The 25,906-nt window shown below is 41.3% G+C and overlaps 2 protein-coding genes across 2 annotated transcripts in view; both read right to left on the bottom strand.

The window, feature by feature from the left end:
* ddb1 (damage-specific DNA binding protein 1) overlaps positions 1-11,143 on the bottom strand; it is a 136,092-nt gene extending 124,949 nt beyond the window's left edge. Inside the window, exons 1-4 of the mRNA XM_080729232.1 lie at positions 10,987-11,143; positions 6,740-6,888; positions 5,221-5,337; positions 1,327-1,548 (exon numbers count right to left, since the gene is read on the bottom strand). Of these exons, the coding sequence (XP_080585358.1) occupies positions 1,327-1,548; positions 5,221-5,337; positions 6,740-6,888; positions 10,987-11,047 (549 nt within the window). The 5' untranslated portion in view covers positions 11,048-11,143. The remainder of the gene's footprint in view (positions 1-1,326; positions 1,549-5,220; positions 5,338-6,739; positions 6,889-10,986) is intronic.
* Positions 11,144-19,877: 8,734 nt separating this feature from the next.
* Positions 19,878-25,222, bottom strand: LOC308288873 (transmembrane protein 138-like; the record flags this gene model as incomplete). Its single annotated transcript, XM_080730348.1, has 5 exons — positions 19,878-20,002; positions 22,331-22,406; positions 23,435-23,606; positions 24,708-24,891; positions 25,153-25,222. 5 exons carry the CDS (start codon positions 25,220-25,222, stop codon positions 19,878-19,880), a joined length of 627 nt encoding a protein of 208 aa, XP_080586474.1.
* Between the last annotated feature and the right edge of the window lie 684 nt (positions 25,223-25,906).

The raw sequence follows: 25,906 nt of genomic DNA, 5'->3' as shown, positions 1-25,906 counted from the left end.
CGCTTCGTGCCGTGTTGTGAGCTTGTAGATCGCTATTTTCACTACATCTTTTATTCAATATATTCATGGTATTTTTATTTTATTTATTTTATTTTTATTTTATTTTATTAAGTGTGCCTGCCATGCAAAGCAATGGCAAAACACTTATTGTAATCCGCCATACTTAAGTCGGTCGGTCGGTAAGTAATGTTCTTGCAAATTTCGGCACGTAATAAGTGCCGCACAATTTACGCCACCGCCGCAATATATACATCAAAACGTGCGGCTCGGCCGGGAATGGTGTGCTATTACTTTTCTTTCCGATCCGCGTTACCATTGCGACGTAATTCGCAAAAAACGACGCCAAAAAACCCCATTGACTTAGAATGGGGGAAACTTCGGCACGTAATAACTGCCGCACGATTTACGCCACCCCCGCAATATATACATCAAAATGTGCGGCTCGGCCAGGAATGGTGTGCTATTACTTTTCTTTCCGATCCGCGTTACCATGGCAACGTAATTCGTAAAAAACTACGCTCAAAAACCCCCATTGACTTTGCATGGGGAAAAAATAGAAACTTTGGCGCCACATAACTCTGCCATACTTTTGCCTAGCAACGTGATTTAAACTTTAAAATGCACACACAACTTTGGTCTTTTTCCAGCCAATAGGGATGAGCTGTAATTGATTAAGCCCCGCCCCCTCTATAACAGGAAGTGCCCTTTGCCAAACAGGAAGTGCCTCTACGTCTCATGAACCGTTTATCGTACAGACTCGCGGCTGGTGTCATAAATATTTTTTTTCCTCAAAAAAAAATTTTTTCTCAAAAAAATTTTTTTTCTCATTTTTTTTCTCAATTTCTTTTTCTCAAATTTTTTTTTTCCCAAAGTTTTTTTTTCTCAATTTTTTTTCCTCAATTTTTTTTTTCTCAATTTTTTTTTTTCTCAAATTTTTTTTCTCAATTTGTTTTTCTCAATTTTTTTTTTCTCAAACTTTTTTTCTCAAAACATTTTTTTTCTCAATTTTTTTTTTCTCAATTTCTTTTTTCTCAAAAAAAAAAATTTCTCAATTTTGTTTTCTCTCACACAAGGTTGCACAGACTTAGCGAGCTGCAGGCACACTTAAAATTTCTTAGAAATTTTCTTTTCTAGTCTATCAATACTATCGAAAAATGTTGGAATTGCTTTGAGGGCATCGATTTTTTTGTTTATTTTTTTTAATGTAGGAAACGGAAAGAAATATATATATTTACTCGCAGCCCATAAACATTTCTCTGTGACCCACAAATGTGTCCTGACCCACTGTTTGGGAACCAGTATCCTAGGACTACCTTTCAGCCTTACCTGGTAGATGAAGCAGACGGTGGGCGCCTGGCAGCCGTAGAGGAATTGCACGTCGATGACCTGCAGCTCCTCCAGGCGGATGTTGAAGGCCTTGAGCTCGCGGTTCTCCCTGTCCAGCGGGATGACCTTGAACAGGCCATCGTACAGACGCAGGCCGATCATGCGGCACTCCGGGTCCACGATGCCGATGATGCCCGTCTCCGACGGGCGGCCGATGCGATCCTGCCAACAACGACAGAGATGGCGTTTAGTCTTAGATCATGTGTTTCTAATCTCAACCTTCTTAAACGCAATAATTCAACTTTGGAGACTGTACAAATATGAATCATTTTGTTCACTTCAAGAGTTTCAGACCCAAAAGGGTCCATTTGGACCCCTGGTTATCCCCGGACCCTCGATGTTGAGAAATTAGGGGTGGTCAGGGGTGTGGGTATAATAAATGCAAAACCAGAAGAATGCTAAGGACAGGACAGTTGAGTGCATGCAAGGCTTTGTAAACACCAGAGCTTCACTAATCCAGTCTCTCTTGACAGATTAAAGAATTAGTGAACTATAGACATCATGTTAGAAAACAAAACTGCATAAAAGCTGGACTCAAATGAAAAGGGTCCCTAGTTCTGAACTTGGAAAACAACCATCCGAACCCCAGATGAGACGCGTAAACAAACGGAACAGATGCTGCTTCACACACTCCCACATTAATGTTTATGTTTGCAGCGGAACGCAGACAACACAGACAACACAGAATACACACACTTATCGATAGACCAATAGCGATATGGAATGAAAAAGTAATTAAACCCCTCTTTTTTTTATTGCTAAATACAACATGCACACGTACTTAGTATCGATATAATTGCTTATTTACATTGCAAAGTGATTCAATACCGATTATTTGCATTACAAAACGATACAAAGTCAAACGATAAGATACGTTGCCGTCTACATATCGATATACTTTGTTGATTGTTCGATGCAGTTACTATATTGTTACGCCCCTACATTATTACAATGCTTTTTCTTTATTATACCTAGTATACATCCAATTATATTTGTTCAGTTAATTTATTTTTTGTATTATGCTGTACTTATGTCACTTGAGAAATTTAAGCTATATCTATGACAGCAAAACGTGGATATCAAGGGCAATAACCATAATAGATATCCGAGTGGGCCATCGAGAACTGTCACTAGAGTAGAAGTAGATGCCATGGAATCTAGTTTAAATTAGAATCATTAATTGGCATCATCATCATTAGAGCACTGATCATCCAAAACTCATTCCCACACTGATGTATACTGTGTCAGCTGCGGTTACATTAGCCAATTGTCTTCATTTCTTGCGCTAATTAAATTAATCAGTACCATTTCCCCTTGTCTAGATGACATATTTTGTTGATACAGGCGTTGAAATAACAGAAAAAGTAATCAGTTGTATAACTAAACAACAGTGATAAATAATGAGTCTTGACAACTTGTCACTGTCTTTCTGCTTTCTGCAAAAGAGCAAACAGACAGAAATAAATATGCAGTGTGAAAAGCTGCTGGTGAAAAGAACGAGTTGTAGACACATCTTCTCCAGTGGGTGGAAACGCATCATCTGGTGGATTCGGGCCGTTAAGTATGATAATAAGAAAAGACTGGAAAAAGAACGAATGAAAAACACAATAGGTGGTGGTGAATGGTAAATGCGCCAAGCCAACCATATGGTTTCAACATCTGTATTTGGATTCCAGCCCTGAGCCATGTGTTGCAGGTTGTCCCCCCTCCATGCCCTCAATTTCCCGATGTCTCTCTACACTTCATAGCTTTCATAAAGCAATAATTACAATACAGCAATCTTTTGAACAAGAAAAAGAACATAAGGTACTGGAGGTGGGCACTGGGCAGACAGTCTTTGCTCAGTGCTTTTAAATTGATCTATAGTCCAAGTACTGTCTGGAACTAAAAAGACTCTCATATTTGCAGGAGGAAATCTAGTAATTGACTGGCTGTGGCCGAACAGTAAGTGAAAGCATCTGTAGCCATGTTTCCATAAACGTATTCGAATTAGGGAAGCGAATTATCAGAAATGCGTATTAAGACAAAGAGAATTTAGCCCGTTTCCATTTGCGGGTGTCATTCGAATTAGCGACAGTCGCATGGGTTGATCGGGCAGATTTTTTCAGACCGAACCGTGAGCACTGCACGTCTGACTGCCGTGACTCGATCGCTGCACAGTGCTCAGCGTCCTCTGGAAGGTGGCTGATCTGCAAGCTCACAGTGCGGCGCGGAGACGCGGATGCGAGCTGCTGTGAGCTTGTAGATCGTCCACTTTTGGCAAGCAACACTGTGTGATGAGGAAGGGTTAGCCACGGATGGCTTGACTCCGGGAGGTGAAAACGGGAGGAATTTACACACGGTCCGTGTCACTCCGTGTGTAACAAACAACCTGTTTGTTTTGTGGGCTATAAACGCTATACAATGGACGTTAAGCGGCAGGGGAAAGTGTTAAGTTGGAGGACGATATGGACCCAGAACGTCAATGTATTCGCATTTATTGTCTGACCTGTTTCCTTTCACAAATGCGCATTTAGTTTATTCGATAAAGCCTCAAAATCCACCTCCTCCAAGCGGATATTTTTTTTTTTGCAGATAATGAAAGTTTGAAGTGTTTCCATAAAAAGATTTTGCGAATAAGCCGTAAATGCGCATTAAGAGGCTTTATGGAAATGCCACTTGTGTCACTTTAGATTTTTTGCATTGGCTATTCATGAATAGCAGATGCTCAGTGTGTCACGCCGTGCCATGCTGCGAGCTTGTATTTTTTACATTTTTGAAAAATCTTGAACGATCTGTGAACTACTGATTTATAAAGCATTTGCAGAATAAACCTCAGGTTTATTCTACAAATGGGCTACATAAAATCTGATTATGTCCTTCGCAGTCACAAGATCTAAAACCTAGTTGAACACCTCACCTATGGGAGATTTTGGACAGAGATGAGTATCTTTTGTTATTTAAGAAGTGAATTACTTAGGAGTAATTTGGGGTCCTTTTTCCATTTTCTTCTTTTTCTATCTTATAAACAGTAGCATAAATGGAACAGGAAGTCCAATAAGGCTGCAAATATTTTCTTCTACAAGTCCAATCTATAAACCGATCGGCCAAGACGACCAGAGATAATTATATTTTCTGGCTTTTGTCATTTAAAGGCTGGCAATTACCGGCCTAACGCAATCTCTGGTCTGTATACTGTATTTTGTCTCTGTGGGGTGGAAACCTCACATGTCCAAAACTGTTACTTTTCAGGATTCAAATTCAAAAATATTAAAAGTAGCAGATCTACAAGCTCAGCGGATCTGCTGCTTTTGATGCTTGTGTGTAACACTGTAGTATGATCAAGTGGGGGCATTCACTTACAAACAAAGTTAGAATATGGAAATAAGAGCTTTAAGCCTGACGGCAACATCAATATCTTATCTTTCCTTGTAACAAGAGGAAGGAAACAAAACAGATCAACTGCCTAAAAAACATGGCATTTCAGTGTCTGGTGTCTCAGCCAAACTAGTGAAAATAACAGATCTACAAGCACACAAGGCGTCACAATTTACCATACCATTTCAGATTTGTTTTGGTTAAATGAAAAGGGGGGAAAACCTGAAAAAATGTGTAGTGGATTTTTTACATGCAGTTAAGTAAGGTATGGAAAGATGTAACGTTCGATAGTTATACCAAAAGATTTCTAACGATACACAACCATAGTCACAGAGTGGAGCTCATGTTTAAAACTAGGATTCATGAGGACTTTCAAAGTGTCACTATACCTTCCATGTTTATACCACAACTGGAATTCTGTTGAATGTCACGTTAAAACCACAACAAAACAGTGAACGACACACTTGCAGCACCCACCTGCACGTTGCCATGTGCCCGCGTGATGATGTCGATGCTCTCTCCATTCTGTTTGTACTCCAAGATGCAGGCGTTGTACTTTGATGTTAGAATGAACAGCAGATCCTTGCTCTCACCCTGCACATGGCAAAAAGACATCCACATTAGAGTTTGCAGAAGCACAGGGATGATGATATAAACTGAAGTGGCTTCTTTCATATCGTTTTCAATTTCGATATTTGAACAACAAATTGAACATTCTGTGCCGTCTGCGGAGCCACAACAAGCTCAAGTTGAGGCATTTAATTAGATTTAGCCAGAATGTCAGTGTCGTCAATAGAATCAGAATAATTGGCAATCAATAAAGGTTGTGACAAAAATAATCACGATCGTCTAGGGCTGAGCAATATATGTTGTGATAATGAGACTAGATGTCGTCTGGGATTTGGATATTGTTGTAATGCCATGGCATATGTGATGTCTATTCATGGTTTTAATCCTTTATAGCAGCACTGTGTAACTTTCCTCTTCTACCCCGGATTTGAACCAGGTTTCCTGCTCAAGTCCTGACATTTTTACCATTGAGCTAATAGAGCCTGCCTGCTTGTTCATGGGATGAATTGAATCTTGACCATCAGGTCAAAAATATCTGTGTCAGATCCTGTGTCCATAGGTGAGACGTGACTTCTTTGACAAGATCTAGATCAGGGGTTCCCAAACCTTTTTGTCTCAGGGCTTCCCATAAATATTTTTTTAAATCCGAGGCACCCCTACATTCTAATTTTCACTCCCAGCACCTTATATTTACATATTGTCGTTGTTGGGTGTAAACCTTGTATGTCCAAAACCATTTGTTTTGTATTTATCATCTAAAAAAATTACTAAACTATTGAAAACAGCCGATCTACAAGCACACAACGCCTCGTGTGCTTGTAGATCTGTTTTGTGCGACGTCTTGTGTGATGAAGCAGGGCTTTGCTTTACCAAAAGAAGTACACATTTGAAACTTGGAGATAGGAGGTTTCTGCCCGACAGTGACGATATTTTAGTGATTATGTTGCGAGGAAAACGTTGAGATAACAGCCATTTTGGTTAGAACTGAGATACTAAATATTTTTTTTTAGTATCTCAGTTCTAACCAAATAAAGTAAAAATAAGTGTCCAAATAAATTCCAAATATTATCAAATTATCTCGCGGCACCCCTGGACTGCTGTCACGGCATCCCAGGGTGCCCTGTCACCCACTTTGAAAACCTCTGATCTAGATGTCTCAATAGAAGAGCACAGAGACAAAAGACAACCAACCCAATTGTTATGAAGTTATATTACCATACTCCACCATTACAGATTGGACTAAATTACATTGTATTCATTCATATTTGATTACACAGTGCTGCTTTAATACTTCCAATCTACAAGCTGCCAAATCTGCCAATCTACAACCATTGTGTCGTGATATGACGCCATGCCCCTAAGATCTTCAATAAATGTTTCCCCCCACTCTCTCACGGACGAATACAAACGAAACCAAGCAACTTGCCTTGGGTCTGAAGAGTTGCATGACAGCGATCTTGCCATACATGCCCACCTCCTTGACAGGCCTCAGGCCCTCTGCTGTGACCACATAGATCTCCAGTCTGGTGTTCTTGGCTATGAGCAGATTCAGGTCCTCCGCAGAGGTGAAGTGGCCTGTGGATTAGAGGTTGATCACTGCAGTGAGGAAGATAATGGCATTCAAAAACCTTGAATGCAACAGAGAGACGTAATAATAAAAAGGAGCTGTGGCAAAGGCCTGGTTTTATAGACCGATTTCTCAGAGCGGCAGTCATAGCTGAGGGGTCAAGCGGGCTTCGCGCAGAGACAACGCAGCTGCACGGCAGTCGGCAGCCCTCTGGAAAAAGGTCTATACAGATTTTGGAATAAATTATTGTCTCCGGTTTTGTTTTTTGTTTTGTTTGTTTTTTATCTTAAGGGCATCTAGGGAGTTTCAATTAAAAACTTAAGGAGTAGTTCGCCCCAAAAGGTACTTATTTTCTATCAATTACACACCCGGAGATAAAAATAAAGAATCTCAATGAATTCAAGAATTCCAGGGGAGTGTAATTGAAAATAAGTCATTTTTGGCACCTCAGGTCGCGCCAATTCTTGACCCTCTAGTATATATGGAGACCCCTGGTACCCATATATGGAGATCCATGTACTGGAGATATATGCTGTGAGAGCCCAAACATGCTGACTCAGTTATTCGTTTATGTGAAAGTCCTATGATGTCTATGACATGGGCTTAATATTATTGACATAAGGAAACTCTATATATGGGCATAAAAGTGATTCTGTTAGTGTGACATCACAGTGAAGCCAGAACGTGATGTCAGAGTGGCAAACTCATTCTGTTAAGAGTGGTTCCCCTGACATCACAGTGACGTCAGAGCATGATGTCAGAGCGACAAACCCATAGAACCACAGTGTCAGGCGTGACAGACAGAGATACACAGATACACACACACATACAGACAAGCTGTGACCGTTCGCATACTAAACTTGCGCCCTACGGTCGCAATAAATTGTAGTTTGTCGTAGTCAAGCTGTGGGACAAGGCTGCAGTTCTATGATTATTAAAACGCGCTAAAAATCATTCGGCATGAATGGTTATCAAAGTGGGGTCCGAGGGCATCCAGGGGTCCTGAATGGGGTTCCAGAACGTACCCAGTTTATTTATCTCTTTATTGTATTTAACCAGACAAAGCAAGTTAAGAACAAATGTGTATGTACAACAGTCAGGTTAAAAACACTACCGTTACTGTATCTAATAAATTCAAAACACAGGTTTATAAAATACTCACAAATAAAAACTGAAGGCATTACTGTAGTCGGAGGCCTTAAGGATATCTCGCGCTAATCAGTCTAAAAGCGCAAAATTTTGCACAGATGTAGCTCAGGGCTTGCTCTAATGATTTAGCTAGGGCGCCCGAGTCGGCGACCTTCGGGGTCGCCACAGCGGCCAAATCAAGTTGGGCTCCCATCGACTTTCAATACAGGAGGAAAATACCCAGAAAAACACTTTTTTTCTGGGTATTTAAGTAGGATGTGAGGGGTCTAGCTAGGGGTTTGTCATGATGCTGAATCCACTGCAAGCATTTGTTTTGCACAAAAAACATTCCTTGGGCTAGAAATGGCCTCAGAGAATGATGCATATATGGGTTAGCATTCATGTTAGTCGGAGGCCTTAGGTTTTTTTTTCTTGTGCTAATCAGTCTAAAAGCGCCAAATTTTGCACAGATGTAGTCCAGGGCATGCTCTAATGATTTAGCTAGGGCGCCCGAGTCGGCGACCTTCGGGGTCCCATAAAATGATGGTTTAGTGATGAAAAGTGACGAGTCATCACTTTTCAGAGTTTTGTGGGTGTTTTCTGGAGCTGTTTTCGGGCGCCCTAGCTAAATCATTAGAGCATGCCCTGGGCTACATCTGTGCAAAATTTGGCGCTTTTAGACTGATTAGCACGAGAAAAAAACCCCTAAGGCCTCCGACTAACATGAATGCTCACCCATATATGCATCATTTTCTGAGGCCATTTCTAGCCCAAGGAATGTTTTTTGTGCAAAACAAATGCTTGCAATGGATTCAGCATCATGACAAACCCCTAGTTAGACCCCTCACATCCTACTTAAATACCCAGAAAAAAAGTGTTTTTCTGGGTATTTTCCTCCTGTATTGAAAGTCGATGGGAGCCCAACTTGATTTGGCCGCTGTGGCGACCCCGAATGTCGCAGACTCGGGCGCCCTAGCTAAATCATTAGAGTATACCCTGGGCTACATCTGTACAAAATCTGGCGCTTTTAGACTAATTAGCACGACATTACCATGTAATCTCCCTAACGTCTCCGACTACTGCAGACTCAGAGCCAAATGGACAACAAATGAGAACTGTGAGACAGCAGCAGCCCACTTATCCTTGAGAATGTCCACAATGTTGACTTTAAAAGCCCATTTAGAGGAGTAGTTTATTACAATACCAAAATTGGTAACCTTATCTAAATTGCATTACCTCGGGTTTACCTTGCTTACTTTAAAGAATCGTTATTTCAGAGCGTTTGCTAAATGCCTAAATTGTTATAATTGTAGCAGTTATGACATTGTGACAATTATGATATTATTACAACAAAAAGACAAGTATGACATGTGTGTTTACTGCTTGCCCCACCCAAAAAAAAACAACATGCTTGTGACGTGGTGTGAGCTTGCAGATCAGCCCTCGTTTTAGCCTTGGATCAAGACTATCATAGATTTATTTTATCAAATCAGACTGTAAATTATGTTTTTTGCATAGTATTGTAGTGTATATTATTGCCTGTGCAGTGTGCATTAAATGTTTAGATGAATTGAATACACAGGACCCCAATTGAAACAAGCTATATAGTGCTTTCTTGGGTTTAATCCTTTTAGCATCCTTTTGAATAGAACTGTAGCCTACCTTTTTGCAAACTAGGACCCCCAAATTGACACTTATATAGCGGACCCCCATTTGAAAAGACATGCCAGAGACCCCCATAAGAGAAGATTCTTTCGGCTCTAGCAGTGACTCTCAACCATTTTCATTTCAAGGACCCCCAGTTTGACATGCATTAGGCTACGGACCCCCATTTAACGGTAGGCCTATTCCTATCTCTGAGACCCCAATTCATATTTAGTTTTCAATTGCAAACTGAGTTTATTAGCAATTGAAAAAAGTACAGTTTCATGACAGCACAATTCACTGGTACAAGGTCAACTAAAAGGAGATCCTAGTAAGCATTAGGGCTTATTTACACAGGAACCACTTTATGTATCTCATAACATTGATGTGTACATGTGCTTTTTTTACAATCTGTTTATGTATTCAATCAATCAAAAAAAAAGTCAAAATAAAATACATCTATGTGTCTTGATCCAAAGCTACTCTTGATCAGGGCAATAAGCGTCAAGAGGTTGCTAACTTTTGTACTATTTATGATTGGTGAATTACCTGTGTGTTGTACTTTTGTAGCTTTTTATATGATAGTGAATTACCCGTGTTTGACCTATGCATGATAGTCTGGTGTGTCTGTCTGTCTGTCTGTCTTGTTATGTCTTGTTGATGTAGTGTCTGTGATGTCCTGTCTTTCAGAAAATCATAATACAAATTAATATAAAAAAAAATAAAAAATAAAATAAGCGACAGCCTTGCACGTGAGCTCAAGAAGCTTCAACTCTTTTTCTTTAAGGAACGAGCTGTCCTTAGTGTGTGTGTGTGTGTGTGTGTGTGTGTGTGTGTGTGTGTGTGTGTGTGTGTGTGTGTGTGTGTGTGTGTGCGCGCGCGTGCGTGCGTGTGCGTGTGTGTGTGTGTGTGTGTGTGTGTGCATGTACTGTACTGCAAATGGCATTCTTTTAATTCCAACACATGTGGTTCTCAAAGTGGATTCCAGGTCTGTGGGTTACTTTATGGGGGTCTAAATTTGACCCATTCAAGTCTGTAACTCTTGACAGTGTACAAATGGAACCAAATGGACCCGTTCGGGTCCATTTGGTTCCATGTGTACACTGTCAGAGTTAAGGGGAGACCTTGAAATGTGAATGTTTTGAGAAACACTGACATGAACAACATTTAGCATGCAGCTAAGCGGCCTGCAGCAGCAGCAGCAGCAGCACCGTCCGTGTGTGTCTGCAGCACAGAGCGGGATAACATCCCAGCTAGCATGCAGCTCTACTGCTCTGCTCTGCCAATGTGCGTATCAACAATAAAAACCCCGACATAAAAACTCTCATATTTACCCGTGACGCACGCATTGACGGCCGTGGGCTTCTGGGCGGTGACCACGTAGTTGTACGACATGTTTTAGTCGGTTAAAAGAGCAGAAAGAAGCAACGCCGCGCAGTGTTTTTTGCTTTATTGTTATTATTATCCTTTTCAGTTGAACTGTAGTAGACACCATTGGTGGCGGTGATAAGAGAGGCTGCACGGAAACAGACGCTGTTAACGTCACGTTGTTGGCGCTGGGCGTGCGTTTGTGCAGCGCCCACTGGGGCCGAGGAGGTCTGCATAACTGCATTACATGATGTGGTGTGATATTAAAAAAAGATAAAGTTGTCTGTCATTGAATTGAATTAAATTGCCACGCTGTGCTTGGACACAACCCTTAATTAAAGATATTAATTAATGATGAATTAATACATTAACTAATGATGAATTCATACATTACTTAATGATGAATTCATACATTAATTCATCATGAACTCATCATTTATTCCTGGTCCTCGCCATTAACTAATGTCTAATGGCGAAGGTAAGTGTATGGATGTCATTGCACAGTTTCCGCTATGATGCCCAGCCCAGGGGGTAAAGGAGATATTCCTACCCGCCTATGAGCACTCATCCTCCTGCAATGGACATGGAAGTGAACTGTCCTGTAATGGATACTGGTGAGCACCAAACCAGGAATTAATGATTGATGAGTTCATGATGAATTCATTTAATACCTGGATTTATATAGCACTTTTCTTTTTTAAATATTCGTCATTTTTATCACAAGATTTTGTAACCCATTTTTTCGCCATTGTCAATGTCTAAGCTGTAATCCTGGGCGGTGATCTCCCTCTGCCAACCTGCATGGGGAGAGCCCCGAACTGAGCTCATGCTTCCTTCAGTGCATGAGGAGTGTGTGAGCTGCTTCTTGCTTCTTATCACCCGATAGGGGTGGGTTTCCCTGGCAGGACGTAGTGGAAGGAACACGTTATTCCAACCAGTTCCTTTCCCCTCCAACAGGTGCCCCGGCTGACCAGGGGGAGGCAGTGTAAAGACCAGGATTACTGCATGTTTTTTGTGAGGGTACCTACCTACCTAACCTAGGGGACACAGGGAGCAGTGGCGTAGCTAGGGGTAGGAAAGTTAGACTGAGGTAAGGGGGCCCAAGGTGCCAGAGGCCCTCGAAAAGTCTGGATTAAAACTCTTTTTCCCCCAATAATAATAATTATTATTATGATGTTTATCATTTGTGTCTAAAAACTTAAAATTACTGCTGGAATAAAACCAATGAGCGATACAATTTAAATAATTGAGGGTCCCTATATTATATACTCACCCCTTACAAAGCTAAAATGGTTTCTCCTGCTTTCACGTTGTTTTGAGACCTATAGTAGCTTTGCGGTTTGTGCGTCCGCTTGCATCATGTTATGGTTGTGAAACTTAGGTGTGCTCTACAGGATAATTATGATCATCTGAAGTAAATGGAAAAGTCTTTTCATTGGCCCTGCAAACATAAGATCAACTCTCACGTTCTGTTCGCCCCACCCTCCCCCGGTCCTGACTGTAAAGCAGCTTCTTCAGCACACAACAGCATGCATTGAACAGAGACGGGGAGAGGGAGAAAAAAAAAAAAGACTGCAAACATAAGATCAACTTTCAGGTTCTGTTCGCTCCACCCTCCCCCGGCTTCTTCCACACACAACACGCATTGAACAGAGACAGGGAGAGAGAGAAAAAAAGACGTAATGTGACATAGAGCAGCATGTTTCATTACTGTAAACTGAGAGGAGAGCTTGACTGTTTACACTCAAGGAAGCAGCTGATGTCTGTGGGTAAGCATGCAACAGAAAATCTTCTCCCCTCTTCCTTCTTCCTTCTTTATCCAACACCATTAAGCAATAAGCATGGATTACGTTTTAAGCACAAACGCAAGTGTTTCGAACGAAACACCTGTTTGCTAAGTTCTGGAAGGAAGCACTCCCAAACTAGTGACATGATCAGTTGATCACAATCGCATCATGTTATGAATGTATGTAGGTTCCCAAATCAAAGTGAAAAAATGGTTTGGTTTGTTGCAACAATGACTAGTTATCTAAAGTATGGTAATAGTGTCAAGTAGTGTGAGGATTAATGTCAGAGTGTTTGTGTTTGAGCGCCTCAGTGCGGCCGCTGCAGAGTTCATGTGCAACCTCTTCCAGAGAGATAGATGGAGACACTAGAAACTCTGCTGGAGAAACAAGACAAACTGCTGGATGTCCCTAGTAATAACAATAATTGTATAATATCCCATCATCTATCTAGTAGTCATATGATTATGTCATACAAAAATAACAATCTAGGCATCACAATATTTTTGTTTCAGTCAGTCACAGTAGGCTATTATTGTTTTGTGAACTCCCAAAATGTTCACAGGATCTTGCTGTAGATTAAACACACTGACTGACTTTGCTGTTAAAACAATGTATGTGCATACACACAGACACAGTACACACAAGAATGTCCTGTTATGCCATTCTCATATAGCCTTATATGATCTAGCCTGTTATACAGTAGATGTATTCTCAGATCATTATATCCAACCCTTGTTTTCCATAGTTTAGCTAACTAGCCAAAGTTCTGATTGCATGCAGACTCATCTTTGCATGTAGGCTAATCATGTTCATACTTCACCCAATCTGAATAGTCCTATACTGCTTATTTTTTCTCCTATTCTACTTCCTATGTATAGCCTATATGCTTCACTCCTCATGTGCATTTGCTTGAGCACTGCTGCTATTGATTAGTGATTGTATATTCTGCACAACACCTGCACATATTTAAGCTGCTACTAAATACAATGTAGTGTTTTATTGTTATACTGTTTTATATTGGCTTGCATGGGAGGCTGGGCTCAAGTCAGAGTTCTGGTGTCTCATTCACTTGCTGGTGATGATGGTGGTCTGCACTTTTTATTTCATGGGACTGTTGTGGATTATACTGTATTAATAATACAGTAGCTGTATCTGAGTGTGCATGTAATGGATGATTATGTGTAGTGATCATGGTTAGATCAAGTTAAAATTCCTGGACTTTGTTTCAAGAGCTAGCATTGTCAAATTGTTACACCAGACACTACATGTTTGTTTATATCCTGCTTAGGCTACAAGAGTAAAACTAAAAGTAGACAAAAATGGTAAATGGTGTTACAATTTGACAAATAAGGTGAACATGATTGCTGAGGCGATCACGGCTACCGTATCATTGTGAGACATGTCATTCAAACAGTAACAAAGTGTTCCCGGTTGGCCGGTTCTCCGCTTGCATGGGGGGGCCCATACAGATTTCTGGCCTAGGGGCCCAGAATTGCTAGTGACGCCCCTGACGGGGAGAACATGCAAACCCCATACAGAAAGGCCCCTTCACCATGCAACCCCACCTAGGGTGTGGGCACTGATGACGCGGAGGAGAACACACACCCCCAGAGGCCACAACGACCCAATCGAACCCAGGACCTTCTTGCTGTGAGGCGACAACGCTACCAACTGCACCACCATGCCCCTCATATATAGTGCTTTACTAAGTACTCAAATGTCGCTTTACAATTAGGCTACATGATGTGTGTGGGGGCCATCATGGGGAGATGAGAAATAAAAAGATAACTTTATTAGGAAAAAACTCAGATAAGCAAATACAATATAGGCTACGAATTCAAAGCAACAAAACACTAAAAACAAGAGTTGAGTTGGGGGGGGTCCCTAGAATCAGATGACAGTAATTGATTAGTTGAAGACTTTATTAGAAGTTTGCATATAAAGGTACAGTTTCATGACAGTAGTTCACTGGTACAAGGTCAACTAAAAGGATACGCCCAAGAAAGCTTTAAAAAAAAAAGACCATTACTGCATCAAAAGTAATGAACAAACTATATGCTACGGGTCAAATGTTGGCCAAATTGTCAAATAATATTAGAAAGAGGCATTGCCAAGGCGCTGGGAGCTTGTAGATCTGCTATCTTCACGATATTTATCCGTGGAACCGATTCAAACTACTGTATATGTAATGCCTCATCTCCTATAATTCCAAATGCTTGTCCCTAATTCAAATATGAGTATTTGGGGGTCACTGCCTGAAAAGGTTGAGAACCACCACTGGTCTGCCTGGGTGGGGAGGGACCTCCCAGAGCTTGGTCTAGGCAGGGCAGTGGTTCCAACACTTTTCAGCTCGAAACCCAAAAGAGAGAGAGATTAGAGATTAGACGTTTGTTTGCCTGGGACGGCGGGACCCAAACTAAAACAGCAGATCTACAAGCTCACAATGCGTTGCTTTGCGCTGCGTAGTGAGCTTGTAGATCGTCTATTTTCACTACTTCTTAAACATTTGTTTTCTAGTTAAGGGAATTTCTTTGAATTTTCTTTTATTTATTAATCAAATTACTTTTTTTTTATTCATGAAAATCTTTGCTTTTCATTATGTTTTGAAACACCAAAAATTAAGAGACACATATATTATGTGTCTGCAACTCACAAATGGGTCCTGACCAAGTGTTTGGGAACCACCAGGAGCTTTTTCTAGGGGACCTCCAGGCCCTGAGGCCGGCATCACTGGACCTGAGGGGACGAGACGGAACATGTAGCTGGAGAGGTCAGAGAGAGAGAGGGCCGGGGGGAGCCAGGTTGTGGAGTGAGCAGCTTTTTCAGCTTGACACTAAGGTCTCAGAGGCACTTTATGTGTAGCAACACTGCAACAGTGAAAACAGCACGTATATATTAACAGTGCTCTTATTTTACATTCCACAGACCAGAGGACAGCGCTCTGGCTACATTCAGGTGTTTAGACAGTTATCTGTTGTGTTTATAGACGGTTGTTGTCCCCTCTCAAATGAGCACTTGCCCGGTTGGGCAACCTGAAAGCAAACTTCACCTGCTCGAAAGTTTTATTTACCTCTTAGTTCATTATTAATTCCCAATTAATTAAGCGTTAATTACATGTATGAATTTGCATGCTCAAGTTAAGTGTGACTGTGACCAATATTCACAACTCCAAATGGTATATGCCACGACAAATATTCAACTTTTTTGACATAAAAAATATTATTCCTCTACGTTAACGGCACTGAACCAAAGACTGAATGACCGACGCAACTATGAGTTACTTAAATTGACTTTTGAATCATCAACATGTGCCATTACAGTGTTTTAAAGTAACTACAGGTAAGTACTTTTACTTAAGTACTATAGGCTACAATGTGGGGGTATTATACATTTGAAAACTTGTGAAATTGATATATTGCATAATATCCTACTTTCTACTTTTGGTACTTTAAGTTGGCTACATTAGAGTATTTCTACATTGCAGTATTGACACTTACTTAAATACATAATTTGAGTACTTTTTCCATCACTGCCATTAGGCTGCACCCACACCAAAGTACATAATAGTGGAATCCCCATTACACCAATGTATTTAAATGAGAATGGAGCTTTTTTTTTTTTTTTTTTTTTTTTTGTGCAGAAATCCTCTCCTGGCATGAAACCGCTCCATTCTCATTGAAATGCGTTGGCGGAATGGGGAATCCACTCTGTACTTTGGTGTGGGTGCAGCCTTAGGCTATATTTTTGGATGAGAATTTTGGATGCTTGGTGTGTGTGGTCTGTCAATGAAATGAAACTGTCTGGACATTTTCATTTGAAAATAGTGACACCTACTGATGTACAAGTAACATTACAGAAGCAAATAAACCCAACAAGCAGTGTGCATATTATGTTCTGGGGGAAACTATCTTTTTGTACATTACAGAGAGATGGCACAGTGGAATAGACATCCAGTAGAGACTTAAATAAACAAAATAATTTTCGTCTCTGGTTTAAACATGTAATTTATGTAAATCCCTTTGGAATAAAGCGCTATATAAATGCAACATTTACAGTATGTGGGGAACTTTGACCAAAATGAGACAATAAACGGTGTCATTTGGTGTCTGTGTGCTATGGCAGTGACAGGATTTACAACCAGTGTCACCTCACTGGTGTGTAAACAATGTGAACACAACCATGACTTAATAATAACACTCCACCCTGCTTTCCTTTATTGTACAAAAAAAATCAACAAATGTAAAAAAAAAAAAAAAAAAAAAAAGAGGGGGAAAAAAGATAACACATTAAATGACACTGTTCTCATATGGCAGCCCATCATATAACCCCCAACCCCATAACAGACACATCTAAGAAAAGAAAGGGAAAAGGTCATCAAATTATTAATGGTATACCTCAGATAAACGCCAGGCACCCTGCTCCATTACACAACAATAGTATGTGCTTTGCATTTCAATAGCAATGCCATGGGACTCTGCATCAAACATCTGTGGATGAAAGACTGTGATAGATGTTGTCACCCTGGCAATACAGACCATAATAATACAGACAGGACTGATCAAGACCCAATGGAGCCTACATCAGTGAGTGGTTCTCAACCTTTTCAGGCTGTGACTCCCCAAAATAATCATATTTGAATTGAACTGGGGACACAATCATATGTGAACTGGGGGCACCCTAAAGTAATCATATTTGAACTGGGTAGTTCAACTGGGTAGTGGGTCCGGTCACCAGCACTTTCGCCTAGGAAATATTCGCCTACACGCATTTGGTCCCTTCGCCTGGCATTTTCGCCGTGGAGGAGAGTCTTTTCACCTACCTGTCTGAGCCATTTCGCCTACCCTCAATTCTGCTGTCAGACTGTCCATGTTTGCATATTATCTCTTTGTCATTTAAATATCATAGTGACTGTGACAGTGGTGTCAAGTGAATCTAACAGTTTATTTCATTTGACATTCATTATTTACATCACATTTTATTCCTAAAAGAAATGGCAAAATTGTTTTTTATGCCTGTTGACAGGCAAGGTTGTTTAGATGTAGCATATATTTATAGGCTAATAGCCTACATATATATTTTGTATAGCCTAATGTTAAAACAACAGGCTATATGCCTACAATACTGTTCATTGTACAATACTGTTCAATACTGCACCAAAGAATGTATAGTATCGGGACATGGATTAATTAATTATTTGGGAGCACCTGATTCCAATAGCCCTGTATTGATGTGATTACTATGGAGTGCATATAGGATAGCCTTGTGTATAGGTTTGACATGTAACACCACTGTCACAGTCACTATAATATTTAAATGACAAAGAGATAATATGCAAACATGGACAGTCTGACAGCAGAATTGAGGGTAGGCGAAAAGACTATCCTCCACGGCGAAAATGCCAGGCGAAAGGACCAAATGCGTGTAGGCGAATATTTCCTAGGCGAATATGCCTGACACCGTGGGTCCTGACCCCCCGGACCCACAGGTTGAGAACCACTGCACTACACATTTTCACATTTGAATACTGAAAAGTAACAGTTTTGGACATCTGAGGTTTCCACTTGACAGAGACGATATACTGCCTAGCACAGACACATAACAACAATGCTATTAAACCATATAAACCAGGGGTGTCGAACTCATTTTGGGGTGAGGGCCGCATTGGATGAAAGGCGACTTGATGAGGGCCGCAACCAGTCGCGGATCGGATGGCATGCACACTCGCGCAGAATAAATAAAAGTAATGAACAATAATGGCATATTCAGAAAATATCTGAATAATAAAACTTTTACATTTTATTATTATTATATTTTTTAAATAAGTTATTTTCTAAACAACATTAATTTACATGTCTAATATGTGTAATCTTTGAGTACAGTTCGAATATTGTAGGTATGTTCAGGTATTATTCATAGCCAGACCCCCCACCCCATTCCTAGCAATGCTGTCATCTTCAGAGAGAGAGAGAGCTGGTCACTTAACATTCCAATCAATCAACTCAATCACTGCCAGCTGGTGGGAGAAACCTAGCCTCAGTGAGCAGGCATTAGTTAGGTTAATTCTTAAAACAATCATAACTCTTGACAGGAATGGGCTAGAGACTTACTTCAGAAATGTATGCTCTACAAGCCTGGGGCCTGATTGAATCATCTCGCGGGCCGGATCCGGCCCGCGGGCCGTATGTTTGACATCCTTGATATAAACCAATTTTTAATGTAAATGATTGTATTTACAATACAAAAGCAGACAGGGGCATGTAGTGGTGACCAAGACAAGTCAAACTTTCACCCACCAATCTGGGATTTATCATTTCATATCATTTTAAAATGTATTATTGTTTGCGGTTGTGCTGTTCTTCAAAGCTCAGGTCTCTGTGCTGTAGAGCTTTGAGAGCACTCATATACCGGTAGGTTCAGGATTTGCAGTGGGCCCCCCATCCAGTTATTACACAGTTCGCAGAAAGATAAAAGAAAGGGATGAGAGAAAAACACAGGACAAGACAAAGAAGACTAGACTAGGACAACAAGAACTCAGTCACAATGTCAGTCAGCCACAACAAGAGGTAGTAGAAACTACACACTAAAACAACAAGTGAACCTATCTGTAGGAGTCCTCTACAGTGAAAAGGTGGGTCTTAAGCAAGTCCATACAGTGGAGGCAGCTTTGATCCTCGAAGGGACTGTTCCACAACTCCGGTGCCAGTGTAGCGCCCCCTCAATAAGACCTAGCCGTAACTTGTTCCTTCAAGGGAACTACAGTATATTAGTGTAGCGACACTGCAAAAAGGGCCAGCCGTAAATTCCCCGCCAAGGGAGCTAGCTCTCTTGGCATTGCTTTACCTGCTGGTCTGCCGAGCTGGAGACCGGGGTTCGATTCCAGCTCAGTCCGAGAAGCCTTGCGCCAACACCGTAAAGCCATTATCATTCAGGTCATTACTGTGCTAGTCCGTGGAGACTCAGTAGGGTCTCAGCGTCTCAAGCTTACTTTATACTCTGGGCAAAAGGTGTTGTTGGCTCATAGATGTGTTTGTTCTTTTGGTGAGCGACACTGTCGGACAACAGATAATGAATCAGGCCGTTGCTCTCCGTCTTCTGTTGGCGAAGAGTTCTCGCAGCCACGGTGTGTCTTCGTAGAGACGCGGGTCTCCCAGACACTCGGCCGTACGCTTGTAGAAGTAGTAGTACATCACAGACACTGGAAAAGAAATATGTTGTTTTAGAGCAAGGTTTTTAAACACCAACAAACACAATGGACACACCCGCGTCCATTAAGTAAAAACTTTTATACAAAAAACAACTAGGACCATTTTAGCTCAACAGAAGCCGCCAGCCAAAACTTTTCCTGGCTGTGATTTCAAGTTATGTGTCAAACTAAATAATATAAAGCTGGGGTTTTAAGGGGCACTGGGTGCTTTTCAAAATGAACCAAACCTTGTTAGGAGCAGATCCAATATTGATTTTACCATTTTTCACACCAGCCAACCTCTCTATACACAGCCTGGGGTGTTTCACTCTTTCTATTTGCAATAACCTTCTCTCTACATGAAGAAAACTGTCTGGGTGTTACAATTTCTCTCACAATAATAATAATATCCTAGTCTCTACATGAAGACAACAGTCTCGATTTTACAATTTCTCTCGCAATAACATCCTCTCTTATACGGATACAAGAGTGAGCACTAAGAAAGAGTGGGCACCTTGATCTTGTCCAAAATGTAAAAAAGATTCCCAAAATCTGCAGGTTTTCTATCAATTGTGAAATGTTCAATCATGTTCGCATCACGTATACTTCACTGAAGACAATTTTGGACCAAATAGCCAATTTTACACAGAGTTACCCGCTCTTCCTTAGTGCCCACTCTTCCTGTTACCGTCTCTACATGAAGAAAACCCTGTCTGTCTCTCTCTGAACAAAACTGTCTAGGTATCTCTCTCATAATAACATTCTCTAGTCTACATGCTCTCTCTCTCTCTCTCTCTCTCTCTCTCTCTCTCTCTCTCTCTCTCATAATAACATTCTCTCTACATGAAGAAACCAAGCTAGACATCTCTTATAACATTCTCTACACAAACAATCTCTCTCTCTCTCTCTCTCTCTCTCTCTCTCTCTCTCTCTCTCTCTCTCTCTCTCTCTCTCTGTCTCTCTCTCTCTCTTCCGAACAACAACCTTGTCTATGCAGAAACTCTCAGAGTGTATTTCAGTGGTATAGAAAGTGCATGCAGACCAGAGCTTTAAATTACAAGGTGGTATCAACTGCAGTGAACTACTACAAACAACCTATAAATCCTTTGAACCACTTATGAGCTCAGGGGAATGGGAATAAATAAACAACACCCATATGGTTGTCTGCCATTATTGCCCACTGCCAATTCTTGATAGTCTATTGTACTTCTGGGGGAAAACAAGATAGCTGGAAAGAGCAGGGCTGTAATTGCTCCCTTAAAGAGAATATAAATTGTGTTTACTTTGTTTGTGTGCCTGAATAGAGGCCTGGACCTATATCCTTTAATACAATTTTCTCCTTTCAGACTTATCACTCAGTGAATCTAAAATGACACTTTAAGAGATATTATCTCATACTGCTCGTAATAGACAAACCTTTTGGCTCTCTTTTCTAAAGTGACGCGAGTTTTGTACTCTCCTTTGAACTCATGCTTAACTTGCCGCAGCCCCTAAACTTTGGAACAGCGTTCCCATCGCTGTTAGGTCTTTTAAAGTCTTTCAATCTTTTAAATCCAGGCTCAAAACTAATGAAACATAACTGCCTCAAATATACAGCATACAGGACTTTCTCCAGCCTAGTTAAAAGTTGCCTTCCACTAGCAAGTTTCATTAGTTCCCTCCTTTGTTAACTTTTGATTAAGCTCGTAGATTCTTCTGCCAAGAAATAATCTGGTTTCTTTTGGGGGGTTTTGCTGTAAATCAATAACACTTTAAATTGCCCTGTCCAGTCTGAAGTGACTGAATCTTCACTATCCTATTACCATAAGGGTTTGCTTTGCTTCAACTCACAATGTGAGTTGTTCAATGCCAATGCCGTATCTTGACGTCTTTTTTCAAAAAGGGTCATGTCAAAATGAACTGAGATCAGAGAGATGCTTTTCTCTGTTTGTGTGTTGGCTCCCTCGTATGGCTGATTGAGAAAATGTGTGTTCATTCATTCTAGTGGATGGACACTTTTTTTGATTCATTCAGCTCTATCTCTGGAACCATTTGTGACAAATGGTTCCAGAGATAGAGCTGAATGAATCAAAAAAGGTGGCAAAATTGAAATTCTTTTTGCCACTGAATCACAACGACTGTGTCGTTTCATTTAAAAAAAATAAGAAAAATCTCTAAGTTGGAGCCATTTTGGCTCCTGGCACTGAAAGAGTTTAATGTGCTACATACATAGTCATAATGAATGTCTCAAACATACATTTGAAAAGGGAATTAAGGGTATTTTTTAATACAAACAATATATATGTACCGGTATTTGGTTTGGCACTGAGGACAGAAACAAATTTGAACATAAAGTCTTACTCATTCGTTGGAAGGCAAACAGTGACTGAAGACCATCTGTCCAAATAAATTTGTTATGGCTCAACCAACGAAGATTCTGCAAAAATCACACAAAGAAATACATAAACACATAAAGCAGACGCATCAGCATTTTGAAACTGACAAAGCATACATTCTTCTCACTACCTTAATTCTCCCTACCTACAGTATGTCACTTTTTAAAGGCAAAGAAAAGCATACCATACACACACACACACATAGACACTCACACTCACACACACACACGCACACGCACGCACGCACGCACGCACGCACGCACGCACGCACGCACGCACGCACGCACGCACGCACACACACACACACACAGTTTTCAGTTCTCAAATCTCTTCTCTCTTAGGGAAAACACTTCCAGTCATTTGATAGCATAAAACACTATGCATGGATCATGTTTTGGTGTATTTTGGTAGTCTGGTTAACTGGTCGCATGAATTCAAATCATCTGGATTCATGTGTCTTCTGCAGACTTCTGGCTGGGCGTTTTGCAGAAACCAAAAAGTGTCAATCACAGGACAGGACTGATCAACTCTCCCACCTTGGTTTCTGCAAAACGCCCGACCGGCGCTTTGGGCCAAATAACCGATCTGCAGGAGACACATGATAATGTGAATTCACACAACCGGGATGGTTTACAGTAGGTCTGGTGTCAGGTAGAGGGAGCCGAGAAACAGGAGGGTAGAGAGGGCAAATGTTTGTTTGATAGGATCATGTTTTTTACATTAACCACTTGAACCCTATAGCATCCCTATTCTGAGTGGAACATTAGCCAAAAATAGCAGATCTAGTAGATCGGCGATTTTTTACAAAGAGTAGAGGGAAAAGAAGAGCTGACTAAAGTATTTGACGGTGGTTAAATGTCTGAAAATCCACATTACTCCAACGTGATGACAGTGCTGTCAAACAAGTCTAATCTGTCTAAGAAATCTATGGACATGAGCTGCAACACAATTCTATACAATATGTAGTGGGGGTCCTTGCTTCATCTCTCTCTCTCTCTCTCTCTCTCTCTCTCTCTCTATCTCAGCTAAGGGGTCCTTGGCCTGAAAACGTTGAAGACCCCTGACGTACTGTGATCCAGGTGTGGAGGATGATGCTCAGGGCGAGGTAGAGCACGTTGAGGAACAGAGGAACTCTGAAGCGCTCCAGCAGGACGGCCACCAGGCCCACCTGGAACACGTAGGTGTTGAACAGCGTCAGCAGGACGATGATCATGTTGAACAGGGTGGAGATGTCCTGGATACTGGGAGAGAGAGAGACAGACAGGCAGGCAGGCAGGCAGGCAGGCAGGCAGGCAGGCAGGCAGGCAAGCAGAGACAGACAGAGACAGACAAGAGAGATTCAGAAAGAGAGACGGAGAGACAGGGAAGAATGGTGTTATTCGCTTCACACAGACCCAACAGATACAAAGATACACAGTAGACCTGAGTTCTCAAATTCTGCCCGAACCTGACCCTACCCCAGTGGCGTCAGTTCAGAAAAAGGTAAGGTATGGCAACATGACTGGTGTCTTGCACGCGCACGACGGGTCCATTTGGTTTCATTTGTATACTGTCAGAGTTACATACTTGTAAGGATCAATTTAGACCTCCCAAAAGGAACCCGGGCATCCCACCTTGATGACCACTGGTCTAAATGATCTGTTACTCCTTTTTCTTTTAGTTGTTGTTACCTTGTACTGTAGGTGCTTGTACTGTTAAGTAACTTGCAAAACAACCATAAAAACCAACATGAAAGAGAACCGTGATAAGATTGTGTATCGCGATAAAGCTTGGGAATATATATACAGGTATATATCTATAGAAAGCTTGGAATTTACTCTTTCTATCTGCAAAGTGTTTGTTTCAGAAAAATCCACCGTAAACATGTTATGATTTATTTTCTGTCAAGAAATCCGTTGTCTTCTATAACGCAACATCCCGCTGCCTCCTGCATTATGTTACATTCAGAACCAGCTGGTCACAGGACCGTTGAGCGATTTTCCACGAGCGCTTCCAAACTCCAGGACTTAGAAAAAATAATCACCTGAACCAAATTTCTTGATAGAAACTGGCTCATAACATGTCTATGGTGGATTTTTCTGAGACAAACACTTTGCAGATAGAAAGAGGAAATTCCAAGCTTTCCATAGAGCCGCAAAATTGGTGAGTTTGACGTTGTTTAATACAATCAGATAGCAAAAAAAAAAAAAAAAACGTTTTGATGCATTGGCTGCCTATGGGAGGTATTGCAACCCTAGATTCATCTGATTATAAAAAAATCTAGTGTTGCAAATTTGCAATTTGCGGCTAGAAAATATTGTAATATTGTACATATTTCCATATCACTCCGCCCCTAGTCTTACATGAAAAGCACCAGCTGGGCCGCCCGTTCGTCCCTCATCAGCTCACTGAAGGCGTTGACGAACAGGTCGAAGGAGAGCAGGGTCAGCTGGAGCAGCAGAACCAGAGTGTAGTTGCTGGCCTGCAGCGATTCTGGCCCGAAGGCCGGGCGGCCGCCGGGAGCACTGCTCCACGCCGGATCCAACGCTGCACCGCACTCACACACACATCAAAACAGGAAAAAATTATCCTGCTGTGCTGTGGTGGTCCCTGGTTCTTAGGAAGGTAGAGGTGCCGATGGTCCCAGACACTCTAAGGTCTTAGGAAGTTAAGGGTCCATGAAGTCCACTTTGACCGGCTAAACGTTTTGATGGCCAGTGGAGCATTAGTGAGAAGAATATTTTGGAGGTGTAGGACGAGCTGCAGGGAGATCTTCACTGGAAGCAATATGACACTATTAACGTTTACATGTCCAACTCCGAAAGCCACAACTTCTTATTGTGAGCTCGATAACACGAGTTGCAGTCTCGTAAGGCATGGCGATCACTGTGATCTTGGCTGTGTGATGTCTTCCTGAAGCATGGTGGCGGTGTTGTGGTGGTGGGCCTCACACTGGTCAATCTGCCAGACAGAGACAGAGGGAGAAGATAGGACAGGGGTTTTCAAAGTGGGTGACAGGGCACCCCGGGGTGCCGCGACGGCAGTCCAGGGGTGCCGCGAGATAATATGATATTATTTGAAATTCATTTGGACACTTGAAAAAGTATTTAGTATCATTTTAAACTTGAAGTACAAAGTTATTTTCAGTCAGTTCTAACCAAAATGGCTATTATCTCAATGTTTTCCTCGCAACATAATAACTAAAATATCGTCACTGCCGGACAGAAACCTCATATATCCAAGTGTCAAACGTGTACATCTTTTGGTAAAGCAAAGCCCAGATTCGTCATACAAGACCGTCGCACAAAACTAGTGAAAACAGCCGATCTACAAGCACACAGCCGATCTACACAGCCGATCTACAGCCGATCTACAAGCACACAACGCCTCGCGATGCGAGGCGTTGTGTGCTTGTAGATCTGTTGTTTTCACTAGTTTAGTACATTTTATAGATGATAAATACAAAACGAACGGTTTTGGACATACAAGGTTGCCACCCGACAATGACATGCTATAAATATAAGGTGCTGGGAGTGAAAATTATAATGTAGGGGTGCCTCAG

This window comes from Nannobrachium achirus (genome assembly GCF_963921795.1).
Source record: "Nannobrachium achirus genome assembly, chromosome: 7".
Taxonomy (NCBI): domain Eukaryota; kingdom Metazoa; phylum Chordata; class Actinopteri; order Myctophiformes; family Myctophidae; genus Nannobrachium; species Nannobrachium achirus.
This window is presented reverse-complemented; position numbering and strand designations above follow the sequence as displayed.